A 17,858-nucleotide genomic window follows, 5' to 3' on the forward strand; every position below is an offset into this window, starting at 1 on the left:
ACTTTGTTCTCAGGATCGGTGGTCAAATGAAGTGATGAATATTTTTGAGCAATACTGCAGACATGGTCCTTTAGTGGGCATTGTTCAACAGTACGTATTAGGCCGGCTCCATTTGTATCTTTGTGATACCTCAACTGACGAAGATGTTTATCTGCACCAGTTACTGTTAAATCGTGGCCTTGCCAGCATGGTCCAAGACTCTGAATACTACCAGGCAAGTAAAGTAAGCCGAAATGAAAAAAATTGTGATTATCTTCTCACCCATCTCAGGAACAATTTTAGTAAAGTAAGTACTATAAAGCTGAGTTAGAAAAATTCTCTGGAAAATTAAATGGACATACTGGCCATAACAGCAGGTCACATCAGCAGGAATGTGTACAGTTGACCTTGACAGTGGTGTGTTCTGCAATTCTAATCATTCTGTTAAGCTGGCCATACATGGATGGAAATTCGGCCTGTTCAGAAGCAATTTTGATCCATGTATGTGCTAGCTGGTTGTACACGCATGTACAATCAACCTGTTGAGTTTTCCCCCAAATGATCAGTGCCGCCAGCTAGCCAGCAGCACAGATCATTTTGTAGTGCCCTGGGGTTTAGTCGGGGAGCACCTCACCAAATTCCTTGTTGGGGGTAGCTACTGTAGATAGTAGAGATCCATTGATTTTGCCCTTGTACTTTTTTCTTCTGCCACTAGGTGGCCAGGCACTTGGTGGTATTAGATGTGAGCATAACAAACAGAAGACCCTCTGGTGGGACTTTAAAGGGCACTGACTACAAAAAATGCGTATGGAAAAATATGTATGTAAAATATACAAGTTTAATAATACAAAATCTAAAAGTATAGACACAACATTTGCTGTATCAACAGATTGCAACATTTTATTTAGATTGATTTAACATGTTCATAATGAGATCAAAAACCACAAATTTACATTACTCTTGTACATTTGGACAGAGTGATACTCAACGTGTTTCAAGGTCATGCGTTATTCCTCTTCATCAGGAGAAAGTGTTATGAATATTTATATGATATATAGAAACAGGTATCTTGGTATATCACATCAATAATAAAAAAAAACAAGGAGGTATGGCTGTGCTAGCCTCATAGCACCCATGGAGAATGGGGACAGGCACGACCACACCAAACGTCCAAAAGGGTGGGGGGGGGGGGCAAAAGAGGGGAGAAACCTGACCCAAGACCGGGCAGTCTGCACCAGAATAAGGATGACACAGATCTCACTCAATAGGCGCCCAGCATAGAAGCTGGAATAGTTCCAGATTAGGGGATCCAGAAACCAAAAGATACGTATGGTATGTCTAATTTAGGAGTTGATGTTACAAGGGAGTGATGTCCACTGAATAAGGTGCCTGGAAGGATCACTTTTTAAGATGTGAATCTATATCTTTCGTTGGTGAGATATACCACATAGATGGCCTTTGATAAAGAGATCCTTTCCAGACCTGGGATATCCATATGATAAGCCATCTATGTAGTATATCTCACCATCTAAACATATAGATGCATATCTTAAAAGGTGATCCTCCAGGCTTCTTTTTCAGTGGACATCGCTCCCCTATAACATCAACTTATAAATAAGACCTACCAATAGCTTTTGGTTTTTGGATCCCCTAATTTGGAACTATTCCAGCTTCTATGCTGTGCATCTATTGTGTGAGATCCATGTCATCTTCATTCAGGTACGGACTGCCCGGTCGGGTTTCTCTTGCCCCCCCTTTTTGGCTGTTTTTTGGGGTGGACGTGCCTGTCTACATTCTCCCTGGGCGTTGAGGCTAGCACAGCTATACCTTGTTTTTTTTTTTTAATTCTTGATACCTGCTTCTATATGATATCATAAATATTCATACGACTTTCTCCTGATGAAGAGGAATAACGCATGACCTTGAAACGCGTTGATTATCACTCTGTCCCAATGTACAAGAGTAATGTAAATTTGTGGTATTTGATCTCATTATGAACAAACATGTTAAATCAATCCTAATTCAATTTTGTAATCTGTTGATACAGCAAATGTGTCTATATACTTTTAGATTTTGTATTCTTAAACTTATATATGTTATATACATATTTTTGCATACGCATTTTTTTGAGTCATTGCCCGCCAGAAGGTCTTCTGTTTTCTCTGTTTCATATTAAAGATGTGAGCAATTTCTCCTATACCCCGCTAGAATTTAATTACTCTTGAGAAGGACATGTCAAGGTCAAATTATAGGTATATGCGATATCTTAGCTAATAGGTAGGGGTTTTCTTGAATCCCTTAGCCTACCATTCGGGGGGTAGTCTGGTGATCTATGTTCTGTGCCACCCAGGCCGCTGTCTGGGTGGACGTGTGTCATACGCCCCAGGCTGCTAGGCTGGAGATTAGGCTATCCCATGGGCATCTGGCTGCCCAGGCTGTGTGAGGGCCTATCCAGAAGTAAGAGGACAGCGCAGGGTTGGGACTGCAGCTTGCAGTCCAACAGTGACAGTTCTGCCGGCCTGAGAACTGTTGTGGTCGGAGGTAGAAGGGAAACTGTCATCACTAAGGGACCAACCACCTTTACCAGAGACCACAGTGAGTAACTGAAGCAAGTACCAGAGTAGTATTCTCAACGATTGGGCACGGTGCAGAATCGGGAAACTTCAGGCGGTGATTAAGTCAGGGACCCAACCAGCGGAGGTGACGCTTGCAGAGCAGCCTTGTGTGTTAAGCCAGGGACCGAGCCAGTTTGTAAGGGTGAAGCTTGAAAGATATCTGGAGTGCCAAGCTAGGAACCCAGCAGGGAAGCGTGGGTGACGCTTGAGGGAAATACCACGCCAAAGCCTTGAGGAGCTCAAGGGATTCAGTCTCGGTGAATCAGAGTCTAGTGAGAGACTAGGAGCTCAAGGGGCTGAAGAACTACAAGTTGACATTGTAGTGAAGCTGAGAGAACTGTTGAACTTTGTATTAGGAACTGTTAGATACTGTTGCCATAGGAGACGGCAAACCTGCACGTGCAGAAGTGGCACTTTGCTGGGGCTTTTCCCCGTATTGCTGTCCTATTAAAGTTTCGGAGTCTGCCAATTGAAATTATAACTACTCATGGGTGTCCTGGCCCTACCCTCCTTCCCTTGCAAAATATTAAAAGGTCTGTTTGAAGAAATAAAATCTTTTTTGCATCCATGAAGTGTCTGGCGCCCAATGACTTTCACCTTTCATCTTTGCACCCACTATGCCTCACAACCCACTACATAGTGAAGGATGTCAGTTGTCTTTGGCCTTGAAGGTCCTCATTAGGCTGAAAGACTTTGCTACAATTGTATTCTAACAACTTGGAAGACTCCCCTCCTAGCACAGTGGGCGTGATTCCCACATCCACATGAAATCTGTGGAACGGGGGAATCTGTTCTTCTTTTTTTTTTTTTTTCTTCAACCAGCTGTTTTTTTGTGTATAAATGTCATAAAATGCTTACTGGGCTTTTTGTAAACGCTCTCACTCAGATATGGGCTGCTGTCACATGACAGGACAAGGCTGAATAAAGGTGCATGTTACAGGAAACAATTTCTTTCTAAATTCAACCCCCCTCATTGATGTAGTGACAAATGCGTTTTTTTTTCACACCCTTGATTTAACTAGCATGGTTATATAACTTGGCCTGCTGTTATATAAGAATAGTCGCCGGCAGCGATCCAACCTGTACTACTATTGTATTGGAGTGATCAGTTGAGAAATCACCTCCATTGATGCCATTTCACCTGATGCTGTTTAGAGTCTGGATGAGATTCTGGAATGTCAGCCCGGCATTCAGTTTGAACTGGGGTTTAAAGGATAAGCTCACCTTTTGTAACATGTTACATGTATGACCTATATTCAGGATGTAACATGTTACAGATGCACCGGTCCCCGAACCCCCAGTCTGACAGCTAGATGGGGATCTTTTTTTTTTTTTTTTTTTACAGTAAAAGTTTTTTTTATTTTGAAGACAGACAACAAACATACACACAAACCAATGACCGTACAAAAACAACAAAGATGACAGAATGATTGCATAGAGTCATACCTAAACAGCATAGTGGCCCTGGTGGGATCATAGCCCAGCGATACATACAATGGGATACAAATCATAAACAAGACAGTCGCCAGTCAAGGGACGCACTCTGCAGAAGGCCCCCACTCGGATGCCATCCCCACATCACCCGGGGATAATTTTTAAAAGATGAGGCTGTGCGGTCCTCCGCTCGCATCATACATTTATAGTGTTCTGTTAATCTGAAAACGACAAGGTCTGACAGCCATTGCAGCAGTCAGCTTGTAGTTCTCAATGAACTACCACGTCGCTGTTGAGTGCTGTGGTAGTTCATTGATGCTTCCTGGTGTACAAACCACTTACACACAGTCTGCAAGAGCCCTGCATAGCACCCACGATCTGCTGATTGCAGTGCTTTCCAGCAAAAGTGTGTGCATTTATTACTATTTTTAGTAAAGGTGAACTTTTCCTTTAAAACTTTAGTCCTCCCACCATAGAGTAAATATTGGTAAGTAGTAGAAACATGTTGGTGATATTTTTTAATCGTACATCACAGGGCACCTTCATAGTTACATAGTAGGTGAGGTTGAAAAAAGACACAAGACCATCAAGTCCAACCTATGTGTGTGATTATATGTCAGTATTACATTGTATATTCCTGCATGTTGTGGTCGTTCAGGTGCTTATCTAATACTTTTTTGAATCAATGCTCCCCACTGAAACCACCGCCTGTGGAAGGGAATTCCACATCCTTGTCTCTCTTATAGTAAAGAACCCTCTACTCCGTTTAAGGTTAAACCTCCTTTCTTCTCATTTTAATGAGTGGCCATGTGTCTTATTAAACTCTTTTCCGCAGAAAAGTTTTATCCTTATTGTGGGGTCACCAGTATGGGATTTGTAAATAGAAATCATATCCCCTCTCAAGCGTCTCTTTTCCAGAGAGAATAAGTTTAGTGCTTGTAACCTTTCTTCATAACTAAGGGTGATGATTGGGCCCTTAATTTCTAAGTGGCCCTGCGCCTGGATGGGTAAGTAAAACTACTTTATTATTGTGGGTGTCCTATTGATTGTAACAATCAGTCAAGCTATTAGGATTGTTGCATAGAGCAGTGTTTCTCAACTCCGGTCCTCGGGGCGCACCAATAGGTCTTGTTTTCAGGCTTTCCATTATTGTGCACAGGTGATTTTATCAGTTTCACTGCCTTAGTAATTACCACAGCAGTTTGATCTGAGGGAAATCCTGAAAACATGACCTGTTGGTGCGCCCCGAGGACTGGAGTTGAGAAACACTGGCATAGAGGCCTGGTGAGCCCTATTAAAGGGTCTCCCTCCTGAGGTATTTTAAATACTACACCCAAGTACTCTTTGTGGCTTTTAAATGTCTTCAAAAAAGAGGAGTGGGACTAACACTACAGGGAAGGGCACACCTATGTCATCAGTAGTTTTTGATGAACCTAGTCATATCCCTAGTGTTGTATCTCCTGATAGACCAGAGGCTTTTGGCAAATCTGAGCCGCTGCGCCTATCTGGTATTGTGCCTACAGTCAACGCTTCTGTTTCACCCTTTATCACTAAGGATAAACTGTCAATCAAAGGAAATTGCCGCTCCAAGCCCAAAACCAAACCTCTGAGGCACTCGCCCTGTTCAAACCTTCAGGTGCAGGCTCTGCAACGAATTAGGGAGCAAAGAAACGGTCCTGGGCGGCCACACACCGTTTAAGGTATATTTATTGTAGGTAAATATTCAATACAGTCACTCCATATTTACCAAAAGCAGGGATATATCACTGACGCGTTTCACACCATGTGTTGGTGCATAGCGTCAGTTGTAAATACTTGCTTTTGCTAAATTTGACTGACTGTATTGGATTTTTACCTGCAATAAAGATGCCTTAAACGGTGTGTGGCCGTCCAGGACTGTTCCTTTTTCTCCCTAAGGATGAACTGTTCTCAGCCCTAGTTGGGTTAGAGCACAGGATTGCTGGCATGATTGCCTGCATCCCGCAGGGTGGCAGAAAGCGTGACAGATGCCCCTCCCTGGAGCTTTCCTAGTTTGGAACAGGAATAGATTGAGAATGGGGAAGAGCTAAAAAGCTCAGGATTCGGTGGAGTGTCCGGCAGATGTGTCTGCATCCGAGCAAACTGGACAAAAGGAGATCCAGTTGATGTCTGCCTCTCAGTCGCAGAGGCTTTTATCTTAACTCTGACCAAAATAGTTTGTTCTGCCTTTAAGTTCCCTCTTAAAAAAGCAGAGGTGACTGAGCCCCCCTGGTCCGCCTCTTCAGGTCGCACATGCTTTCCCCCTGCTGGAACGGGCGGTGTATGCTGATTGGGAATATCCTGGCAGGATTTTTTTCCTCTTATATTCCATTGGATCAAAGGTTTGTTAGGAAATGAAGCAGGCCAACCGTAGATGCAGCTGTTTCTTTTTTTTTAACAAAGATTTTATTTATAATCAAAAGTAACAATCATACTAGCATTTGTACATTAATTTTAGCATGAAAAATGTGACATTTAGCATAGCCGGATTCAGTAGTGGAGTGTTTATTTTTCTCCCCCCCCCCCCTTTTCTTCCCCTTCCCAATCAACTTTATTGTAACAGAGTGCATACATGTCATTACATACATGTAAAGTGTCAATAATGATATGAGGGTGTGCAGCATTCAGAATACCAACAGTTCAAAGCCGGTGTCATGACCAACAAACAAATATTTTGTAATGAACAGAAGAAACAAAGAAAGCAGTATCTGGTGCCGACCATGCAGGTCCTCAAGACCCACAACGGTGCGCCCAGCCAGGTGTGAGCCACCCATCTGGCAACATAGACCCGTGGCGCCTCACGTACAAGTATCAGGGTCCTGTAACCAACGGTCCCAAATTTTATCATATTTGGTCGGGCATTCCCTGTTAATGTACATCTTTTTGTACGGAAGATTTTTATTGACCTCCACCTTCCACTCCACAAGTCTAGGGGGTACGGGTTGCATCCAGTTCCAAGCAATTACCTTCTGCACAGAGAACAAGGTCTCATGCAGGAACGTCCTTGTATATTTGTCTATAGTATCCGGAAGCACCCCAAGTAGGCACCGTTTTCGGGTCCAGCGTGACCGGAGGGCCCATGTGATCGTGCAGAAATGTTACCGCTTGTGCCCACAGGCCCTGCACTTTGGGACATGACCATATTAAATGAAAGAACGTACCCACCTCCCTCCCACACATCTGACAGTGTAGATTGGGTGCTTCTATATCTAGCAACCCGGAGGGGGGTGAGATATGCCTGATGGACTATATAGATTTGAGTGAATCTGTCGGAGAGCTTGGGTGAGACAGCCTTGCAGGATTCCAAAGCCTCTTCCCATTCCTCATTCTCCAAGGGGCCCAACACTCTCCCAGCGAGGTTTGAGTTTATACGCCGATTTGGTTGAAACGGGGGCAATGAGCATACCGTAGAAGGCCGGCGTTAATTTGCGGGGGTCAGTACTTTTAATTATAGCTATAAGTGGATTTGGGGCAGACTGCGGGGTGGACCCCGAAAACTGAGCCCGGACTGCGTGTCTCATCTGCAAGAATTGAAAGAGCATGTGTCTGGGGAGTGAAAATTCTTCACTAAGCGTGGTGAAAGGTTTGAGGGTTCCGTCGGCAAACAGTTGGTGCAAGTAGAGAATACCAAGATTGCACCATCGGTCTGCATCAGGCAGGTGCAGAAATTCTGACAGATTTTTATTGTGCCATAAAGAAATATAATCATTGTAGATTGGTATCCCTAGCTTGGTAGAAGCGAAGTCCCATATGCATCTGTAATGATACAGCAGGGTCCGTCTGTAGTTCCCCAGACCCGCACCACTAGAGCCCATAGTCAGGGCGTAGATTGGGTCCTTATTGCGTCGAGCCCATCTCAGGCAAAGCAGCTGGAGAAACCGCTCCTTGTCCGTCTTGTCGATATGGTACAGTTGGGATAGTTGCGAGGCGATATAGTAGAGATTAAAATCAGGGAGGTCTGTGGGGTTTTTAAGCACCTGCCAAGCCAATTTATGTTTCCCCATACAAAAGGTTTAGGAAGGGCCTCAAGGGATTTAAAATGTTTCAGGGGTAAGTACACCAGGGAGTGCCAGAGAACATAGAGTATCTTGGGCAGGAGGACCATTTTAATGAGGTTCACCCTGCCCCAAACCCCCAGTGACAGACGGGCCCAGGTCCGTAGTTTGGATTTAACATGGGAAACTAGGGGTTCTAGATTTTAATTTACATAATCCGCCAGTGTTCTGGATATGCAGATCCCTAAATATTTGATGGTACTTACTCGTAATGGCAAACTATCCTGAAATTCAGTCGGTGGGAAGCTGTCAAGAGGAAGAATCTGGGACTTACTCCAGTCAATTTTTTGCCCGCAAAAAGTCCTAAACCGTTTGATTGTCTGGAGAGCCATGTGTAGAGAGGGGCCCGAGTCCGCCAGGTATAATAGTGTATCATCCGCATATATGCTGATCTTTTCAGTCAGAGTGCCAGAACTCAGTCCCCTGATCTCCGGGTTAGCTCGAACGGACATGGCTAAGGGCTCCGCGGCCAAGGCATATAGTAGTGGTGAAAGAGGGCAGCCCTGTCTCGTGCCTCTGCTGAGGTCAAACAGTCGAGATGGCCAGCCATTGGCCACCACCCTGGCCGTGGGTGCCCTATACAGCAGTTGGACCCACTTGATGAACCGTGGTCCAAAGCCATATCCCTCAAAGCAGCTCCAGAGATTTCCCCACTACACTGAGTCAAACGCCTTTGCCATATCTAATGTGACCACCACCCGTGACCCAACTTCAGTATGTGTAGCTTGCAAGTTAATGTACAGTTTGCGTAGATTAAAGGAAGTGTTACGGCCCGGCATGAAGCCTGCTTGATCTGTGTGTATGAGGGACAGAATGACTTGGTTTAGTCTAAGGGACAGCACCTTGGCCAGTATTTTTATATCAACTTGTAGTAGAGAAATGGGGTGGTAGGACTTGGGGTAGCCTGGGTCCTTCCCAGGTTTAGGGATAAGGACTATCGTCGCTTCCCGCATAGAGGGGGGCAGGTTAAAGGTTTCAAATAGGTGATTAAATAGTGCAAGCAGTTTGGGAGTTAGTAATTCACTAAATTGAGAGTAAAATTCCACAGGGAGACCGTCAGAGCACGGGTATTTGGATCTAGCGAAACTGGCGATCGCAGTATCTATTTCTTTCGTGGTAAGGGATGCCTCAAGTGAGTCTACCTGATCCTTCGTCAATTGGGGAAAGGTGATGCTGCGAAGGAAAGCAGTCTGTAGGTCCGTCGGGTCAGTCACTGTCGTTTTATATAGGTCTGCAAAAAAGTCCCTGAATTTAGAGGTTACACTACTTGGGTCTGTAATCTGTCTCCCCCCTGGGCCATGAAGGGTGATGACAACTGGGGGCTTGTCCTCACTATGCACAAGGTATACTAGGAGCTTGCCTGCCTTTTCTCCATATTCAAAGAGTTTTTGTTTAGTAAAAAATAACTTTTGACGAGCCTTCGTGAACTGTAGTTGGGTTACCACTCTAGTCTGCATTTTAAGTTGGGCCGCCACTGCCGTGGTGGGATTGGTAGCGTATTCTCTTTCAGTGGAGTCTAGCTCCATCACCGCCCTGTCAAACGCACCAGCAGAGTCAGTTTTAATTTTGTTTATGAGTGATATCAGGGTAGTACAGGCGTACATTTTAAATGAATCCCAGACTGCAGCAACAGAGGCCGTGCAGTCATTTTCCAGAAAATATTGCCTCCATTGGGCGATGAGCTCATTATCCTCCGGCAGCAGCGTGAGCCAGAACGGGTTCACCTGCCACGGCCTCTGCGGCTTCTCAATAGGAATACTAAGGGTGGTCCAATATGGACTGTGGTCAGACAGTAACCTGGGACAAAATGAAGTTTCCAGGACCCGCGGTGCCAGGGTGTGAGACACAAGAGTAAAATTATGCGGGACATGGAATTGTGAGCAGGGGAGAAACAGGAGTAGGCTCGAGTATGTGGGAAGTTGTGTCGCCATGTGTCTAGAGGTGGAAGGTGGAGGTGAGTTTCGAGAATTTAGTCGCATTAGCACTACCGCCTGATGCCTGTGTCGTTTGGAGTCTGTCAAGGGCCGGACATAATGTAGTGTTGAAATCACCTAACCATATTGCCTGTACTGAGGGGTTACGAGACATAGAGGGAAAGCCTTCCAGAACCACTGTTGTGCTAAATGGAGGAGATATGTAGAAAGCCATGAGAAGGAACGGTTCACCGTATAACTTCGCATGGAGAAATACATATCGGCCGTTGGGGTCAGTGAGGAGCTCAGAGTTCAAAATGCACCGATTTGGCTATCAATACATAAACACCCCTGGCATAAGCCGTGTGAGTGGAGTGATACGCCCACCCAACCCAAGGACAGCGAAGGGCCATTTGTAGTCTGCCCTCGACGTGAGTCTCAACCAGCACCACCACGTCTGCACGTTGTTTTTTAAGGAATGCAAGGGCAGCCAAGCTTTTAATTTTCTCGCGCAGGCCCCGAACATTCCACGTGAGGAATTTTTTAGTTACCATAGTGCTGGACATGGATTATAACCTTGCCTCAATAAAACACGTATCCTAAGGTCTAGTGAAAAATATAGAATGTAACAGATCTGAAATGCATTAAACACTGTTGGCCGGATTCAGATACATTGGAGTATCTTTCAGCGGGGCATAACGTATCTCAGATACGTTACGCCGCCGTAAATTAGGGCGCAAGTTCCGTATTCAGAAAGAACTTGCGCCCTTAGTTACGGCGGTGTAACGTCTGTGGTCCGGCGTAAGCCCGCCTAATTCAAATGTGGATGATGTGGGCGTGTTTTATTTAAATTCACTGTGACCCCACGTATTTGACGTATTTTACGAACAGCGCATGCGCCGTTCGTGAAAAAATCCCAGTGCGCATGCTCGAAATTACGCCGCAAATCGTCAATGCTTTAGACGTGAACGTAACTTACGTACAGCCCTATTCGCGAACGACTTGCGCAAACGACGTAAAATTTTCAAAACTCGACGCGGTAACGACGTCCATACTTAACATAGGACACCCCTCATATAGCAGGGGTAACTATACGCCGGAAAAAGCCGAACGTAAACGACGTAAAAAAATGCGGCGGACGTACGTTTCTGAATCGGCGTATCTACCTACCTAGCATATTCATTGCGTAAATATATGGAAGCGCCACCTAGCGACCAGTGTAAATATGCAGCCTAAGATACGACGGTGTAAGACACTTACGCCGGTCGGATCTTAGGGAAATTCTGACGTATCTTGCTTTCTGAATACAGAAAGAAGATACGCCGGCGCTTCGTAGCACTTACGCGGCGTATCAATAGATACGCCGGCGTAAAGGCTATCTGAATCCGGCCCTGTATGTGGCAACCATTCAACATATATACATTCTTCCCTGAACGGTTTCTGAGACACTGTGTGCACACTTGAAGATTGGAAAAATAACTGTTTAACAATCCCATCCCCCCTCCCCGCCTTACACCCACCCCAACTTGTGCAGGCATGAACCCTTAACAACTCTGCACCGCCATCTGGGAAAAACAGTAGCTTCACATGTAAGGAGAAAATGAAGAACAGTCTTAGCAACTGGGTCAAGTAGTTGTTCCGAGTCCACTACCATATGGAATGATGAGGATGGGGCCTAGTAGTGTGCCCTAGCAAATTGGCATGAGAAAAAGGCAGAAAGACCCAGTTTCTCTGTTCATCTGCATAGTGCGGGTTTCCAGCGGTTAGTGGGGCGTAAATTCGCGGCACTGTGCATGCAGCTTGTAGGATTAACGTGCCCCTGTAGTTCTGTGTAACAAATAAGTTGAGGGGTATGAAAAAGACCCCCATGGGGGGGTGATGAAATGTAGTAAGTCGACTCAAGATATACAGAGAGGGAAAAAAAAATATTCATGCCAATGTGTGACATAGGTCAGGGTAGCAGTGCAATAAGGATGATTTAAGGCAGGTCAAGTAGCGGTAAAAACAAGAAACAAAAGTATCTCGCCTTGTGGCTCACCTGGTGAACGGTCATTCAGCTCCTCCATGTTCAGGCCTGCGCTCCAGCCAGGAGATGACCTCCTCAGGATCCTCAAAGAAGATACGCGACCATCGTTCTCCACCCTCAGGCGTGCAGGGAGAAGCATAGTATACTTCAGGTGACGGCTGCGCTGCCTGCGTTTTGGCCTCCATAAAGCTCTGCCGGCATTTCTGTATCTCGGCCCTCGGCCCAGAAGTCAGGGAATATAGCCACTTTGATGTTTCCTACTGGGATGTTGCCCTTCTCTCTCGCCAGCCTCAGCGCAGCATGGGGAACGTCATTGGTGAGCATTTGGACGAATATATTCAAAAGATTTCCAGGGAGAGGAGTTCTCTACTTCCTGTGAAGAAAAGCACCAGACGTTCCTCATTTAAAACCTCAGGGACTGCTTCCTTAAATGTCTGTGTCAAGGCGGTTCGGCCGCCAAGAGGGGGCGCTAGGGCCAGGGGCAAGCCACAAAGTCACAGACCAGAAAAAGCCCTGGGTCCAAAATCCTTCTAAACACAGCACCAAGCCCTCCTTTTAAAGGGGACACCCCACTCCATCAGGTGGGGGGAAGGCTGCTGCACTTTGCGGGCATTTGGAGTACAATAATTCAGAATGAGTTGGTCACCTCAATTATATCCCGCGGGTAAAAGCTGGAGTTGCGGGGGGTTTCCCCACAGAGGTTTTTAAGATCCATTGTTCTCTTGGATCCTCCAAAAAAAAATGTATTGCTTCAGGCACTACATAATTTTAGTGCATCAAGGAGTGATTATACAGGTTCCTGTATCCGAAAGAGCGAACCTGTTTTACAGTTTAAAAACCAAATGGGGTCGCAAGGATCCCTGAACCAGTATCTACAAATCCAGGCCTTTTGGATGGAGTCTGTCCACTCAGTTGTAGCCTCGCTCCAGATGGGAGACTTTTTTGCCCCATCAATAAGGGACGAATATTTTACGCATACCTATCTTTAAGGCCGGGTACACACGGACAAACATGTATGGTGAAAGCGGTCCGTCGGACCGTTTTCACCATACATGTCTGCCAGAGGGCTTCTGTACGATGGTTGTACACACCATCGTACAGAAGTCCGCGCGTAAACAATACGCGGGGCGTGTCCGCGGTGTCGCCGCGTCGATGACGCGGCGACGTGGGCGGCCCGCCTTTAAAATGCTTCCACGCATGCGTCGAAGTCATTCGACGCATGCGAGGGACGGCGGGCGCCTGGACATGTACGGTAGGTCTGTACTGACGACCGTACATGTCCGAGCGGGCTGAATTCCAGCGGACTGTTTTAAAACAAGTCCAGGAATATTTGCCCGCTGGGAAAAGGCCCGGCGGGCAAATGTTTGCTGGAATTCGGCCCGCTCGCGCCCACACACGACCAAACATGTCTGCTGAAACTGGCCTGCGGGCCAGTTTCAGCAGACATGTTTGCTCGTGAGTATGGGGCCTAAGCCTCATCAGAGGTTCCTGCGATTTGCAGTGGAGGAATGTAATTTTCTGTTTGTGGCTCTACCCTTTCGGGCTTGCTACAGATCTCCAGGTGTTTACAAAGGTCCTAGCACCAGTACTGGGTCTTTTAAGGGCCTAAGGGACAACCTTCTGCTCAGAGATTACTCATTACAGGCTCTAGAACAGAGCATAATATACACAGCAAGGTATTTGAAAAGCTTAGGCTGGATCATAAATACCGAAAAGTCAGCCTCGAAACCAGCTCAAGGTCTAAGGTATCTAGGTCTGATCTTGGATCTTGGTCCAAGCAAGTGTATTCTTGCCACCTGTAAGTATCTGTGCCCTTGTCAGGAAGGGCATGCCAACACCCAAGATGGCGGCCGTAGAAGACGGTCAGTGACTCCTGTTCCTGTGAGAGCGCCGTTAGCGCGCCTGTGCGCGCGGGTGCACCCCTTGATCGTTTGGCGCCAGACAGGCCATTTAAACTGGGCCACTTCCCGGACTCAGGTGCTGTCCGTTCTACAGAGCTTGCTGTCTCCTGATCCTGCTATCCGATTCCTGTTTCTGTTACCCGACCCGGCTTGCCTCTGACGTTCCTGCATTCTACCCGTATCTGACCTTGCTTGTTTGACCTTGCTTCTGCCTGCCGCTCCTGCTACTTCGCTGCCCGCCCAATACGGATCCGGCCTGCACCTTGACTCCGCTCCTGCCTCCGCTTCGGTTCCTGACGTGCCCGCCAGTGTATGACCCGGCCTGCCTGCACTGGCTTCCTTCTCAGTCCTGTTGAGCATCCATCCGCAGTTTCTTCTGTCCTCCTGCCTGTGGTGCTCCCGCACGAAGCCGTTCCTGCTATCTGCTGACAGCTGCTCCCGGGCTTCTCCTGCACCAGTGTCCTCCTGCAGTTCTTCAGAGATTCCAGCCCAGCAACTTCATCAGCGATCCTGCCAGGCACTCGTGCGACTCTGCACTCTTGCGCTTCCTGTCTGCTCTACCAGGGGCTCAGAGTCAGAGCTGTAAGAGAGGCCGTCCTCTGCACATCAGGCTCTACTGCCAGGGACGTGACAGCCCTGAAGCATCAAGTGAGTCTGATAAGGGGCACCAGATAACCCTCCATTTGGCTCTGTATGAGTCTTCTTGGGAGGATGGTATCCTCTTTCGAGGCAGTGCCCTATGCCCAGTTGCATTCCAGGCCTTTAGAACAAGACATATTTTTAGCTTGGAACAGCAGAGATTGTGAGACTGACAATAGATGGGCCATGGACGCTTCCAGGGCGCACCTGAACTACATACTAACCTGGGCAAAGGGGCAGGGGCCGATTCTAGCAGCAGTCCATATCCTGGGGGTAGAGAACTGGAAGGCAGATTATCCCACTCGCCAGTAGATCTACCTGGGGGAATAATCCCTACACCCAGAAGTGTTATAGGAAATTTGCTGGGGATGGCCAGAGGTCGACCTACTGGCATGCAGGTTCAACAACAAGCTACAATAGTTTGGGTCTCAAACAAGAGATCTGGCAATTGGAGCAGATTGTTCATGCTTTTCCTCCAAACCCTCTCCTTCCAAATTTGTTGCGCAGGATTCGGAGAGAGGGGGTTCCAGTCATTTATGGTGGCACCAGCATGGCCCAGAAGGCCCTGGTTCCCGGAGATTGTGAGACTGACAATAGATGGGCCATGGACGCTTCCAGGGCGCACCTGATCTGCCGTCTTAAGATCCTATATTTCACCCCAATTTACAGCCTCTAAATTTGACAGCATGGCTATTGAAGCCAGGGTGTTAAAGGACCGTGGCATTTCGGGACCAGTGGTGTCTACCCTAGTGAATGCTAGAAAAGCTGTCACTAGGAAGATCTATCATAAGGTCTGGAAGATTAATATTGCTTGGTGTGAAGCCAAAATATGGCATCCTCGCAAATACGTGATTGGGAGAATTCTCTTTTCTACAGTTAGCTGTAGAAATCAAATTGGTTTCGAGTACAATCCGAGATCGGTATTCTTCCAAAGGCTTTTAGCCTCCCATTCACTGATCCGAACCTTTATGCAGGGGGCAACTCGTTTGTTTCCCCTCATTAGGTCCCCAATGTGTCCTTGGTGCTGTCTGTGTTACAGAATCAACCATTGGAACCTATTAAGGAAATTCCATTAGACTTTTTTGACTGTCTCGGGGGGCACATTCATTTGGTTTGTGTCTAGGGAGGAATTCTCAGTAGCCATTTCTGGTCTGCGTAAACCGATTTATAGGGGTTTTTGCTGCCTTGGAACACCTGGTGTGCTCTTCTCCTCCTCCTCCCCCTCCTCCTCCTCCTCCTCTTTGTGCGGTAGAATGTGATGTTGGGGAAACATCTTTGTATGAGGAGGAAGCTGAAGAGGATCAGGAGTCTTCCTTTAAAGAATCCTCTCGGGAAGAGACTCACGATCTGGGCTTGTGGTAGATGCAGAGGAACCCTTTTTGTTCAGTGTTTAGGTCTTGACAGGTGCCAAAAGTATCCACAGTCCTTCCCAGGGCATCCTCATTTTTAGGGATTGATCTGTACAAGATGTCTTCACCGAAGTTGTTGACTCAGTGGTACCCAATAGAGGAGGGAAGAGTTCTGCAAAAAGTGGAGTTCTGCAGCATTAGTCCCAGCTACAGTATTTACTACTTGAACAAGTCTCCCAGTCACAGTACATTAAGTTATTGTTTTTAAAAATTCTACAGATAAGAGGTAGAATCCTGTGGCTTAAATGCTTGTCAGCTTTTCCTATTGCTCTTTTCCCTTGAAGAGATAGGCTTGAAGCAGGAACCAATCAGAAGTTTCGAAACGCGTCCCTCTTTGATGACCTCACTTCCTTTTTGCGGTCCATGCTGGTTGTAGGTCCCCCTCTGCTAACGTCACTTCCGGTATTCACATCCAAAGCTGATTCTGACAGCACGGCTGCTCCATTGGTGCCTCCAGAGCTTTGGTGTCTTCCTTCTGCCTCTCATCATCCATCCTGTAAGGCCGGGTACACACACCGTACATGTCTGCCCCGTGGACTTCTGTACGATGGCTGTACTAAACATCGTACAGAAGTCCGCGCGTAAACAATACGCGGGGCGTGTCCGCGCCGTAGCGCGACGATGTGGGCGGGCCTGCCTTTTAAATGCTTCCACGCATGCTTCGAAGTCATTTGACGCATGCGAGGGACGGCGGGCGCTCGGACATGTACGGTAGGTCTGTACTGACGACCATACATGTCCGAGCGGGCAGGATTCCAGCAGACGGTTTTAAAACAAGTCCAGGAATATTTGTCCGCTGGGAAAAGGCCCGGCGGGCAAATGTTTGCTGGAATTCTGCCCGCTCGCGCCTACACATGACCGAACATGTATGCTGAAACTGGTCCGCGGACCAGTTTCAGCATACATGTTTGGTCGTGTGTACGGGGCCTTAGTGTTCTTAATTCCTTTTTGAGATATTACAAGTTTTTTAATATTGCACTTAGAGGTGCCTCTTTTTTGTTTTTTTTGGTTATTTTGTTTCTAGAGTTTGCTGTCTCTTTTGAGTGCTGCCCCAAGTGCACTGAAGACTCCTCATCTGAATCCCGTCACCTCCAATAAAGACAGTATTCTGCTTAGTCTTGTTACTCAGAGCACCCTTACACAAAACTTTATCTGGCGCTTTCTGTAGGAAGCAACTTAAATGGCTGCCCCTTAGGGGAGAGCATTTGGGGCATCCTTGGATGCTTTCATCCAGAAGGTGATTTGGGTAAGAGCACACTTTTGCCCATGAGGAAGGCAGCAAAGCATTTAGGCTAAAAGCTGAGACCTTCTGTGGCTTCCAAGCAGCAGTCTATTCGTCAGCCACAGACCTCAAGCTCTAAGCAGAAGCCTGCAAAATTCTGCAAGAAATGGACCCCAAAGACCTCCAAGTCCAGAGGGGAGGCCTTTTTCCTTTTGAAGGGGCATCCCCACGCTCAAGATTGGGGGAAGCCTTTCAAATTTGTGGCTGCCTGGACTCAGATTGCAAAAGAAAGGGTTCTGCAGTGTGTTGTTCATAGGGTTAAACCTGGAATTCCACAGGTTCCCCCTCCACGCTTTATTCATTCAAATGTTCTTTTGGTGCCTCAAAGAGTGTTTTTCTTTGCATCACTGCAAAGGTTGCTGTGTTAGTGTCATTTTACCCATGCCCGAAGAGGAGAGGTATCACGGGTTATTTTCCAATCTCTGTTTCTCAAGCCAAACTGAGATGTCTTGCCCATTCTGGATGGACCTAAAGGTTCTCAACAAATTTCTTTGGCTGAAAAAAATCCACCAGATCAGTAAATGGATTCACTTTAGCAAAGTCTTCTTGGCATCAGTGGCTGTCGAGGACACATCCTGATTTTCCAG

General features: G+C 46.7%; 1 protein-coding gene across 1 annotated transcript in view; it reads left to right on the forward strand.

Annotated features, from left to right (window-relative positions):
* The window catches only part of TDRD5 (tudor domain containing 5), a 336,334-nt gene that overhangs the window by 233,477 nt on the left and 84,999 nt on the right, over nt 1-17,858 (forward strand). Inside the window, exon 12 of the mRNA XM_040359954.1 lies at nt 14-214. Coding sequence (XP_040215888.1) covers nt 14-214 — 201 coding nt within the window. The remainder of the gene's footprint in view (nt 1-13; nt 215-17,858) is intronic.

This window comes from Rana temporaria, chromosome 7, assembly GCF_905171775.1.
Source record: "Rana temporaria chromosome 7, aRanTem1.1, whole genome shotgun sequence".
Classification (NCBI taxonomy): Eukaryota; Metazoa; Chordata; class Amphibia; order Anura; family Ranidae; genus Rana; species Rana temporaria.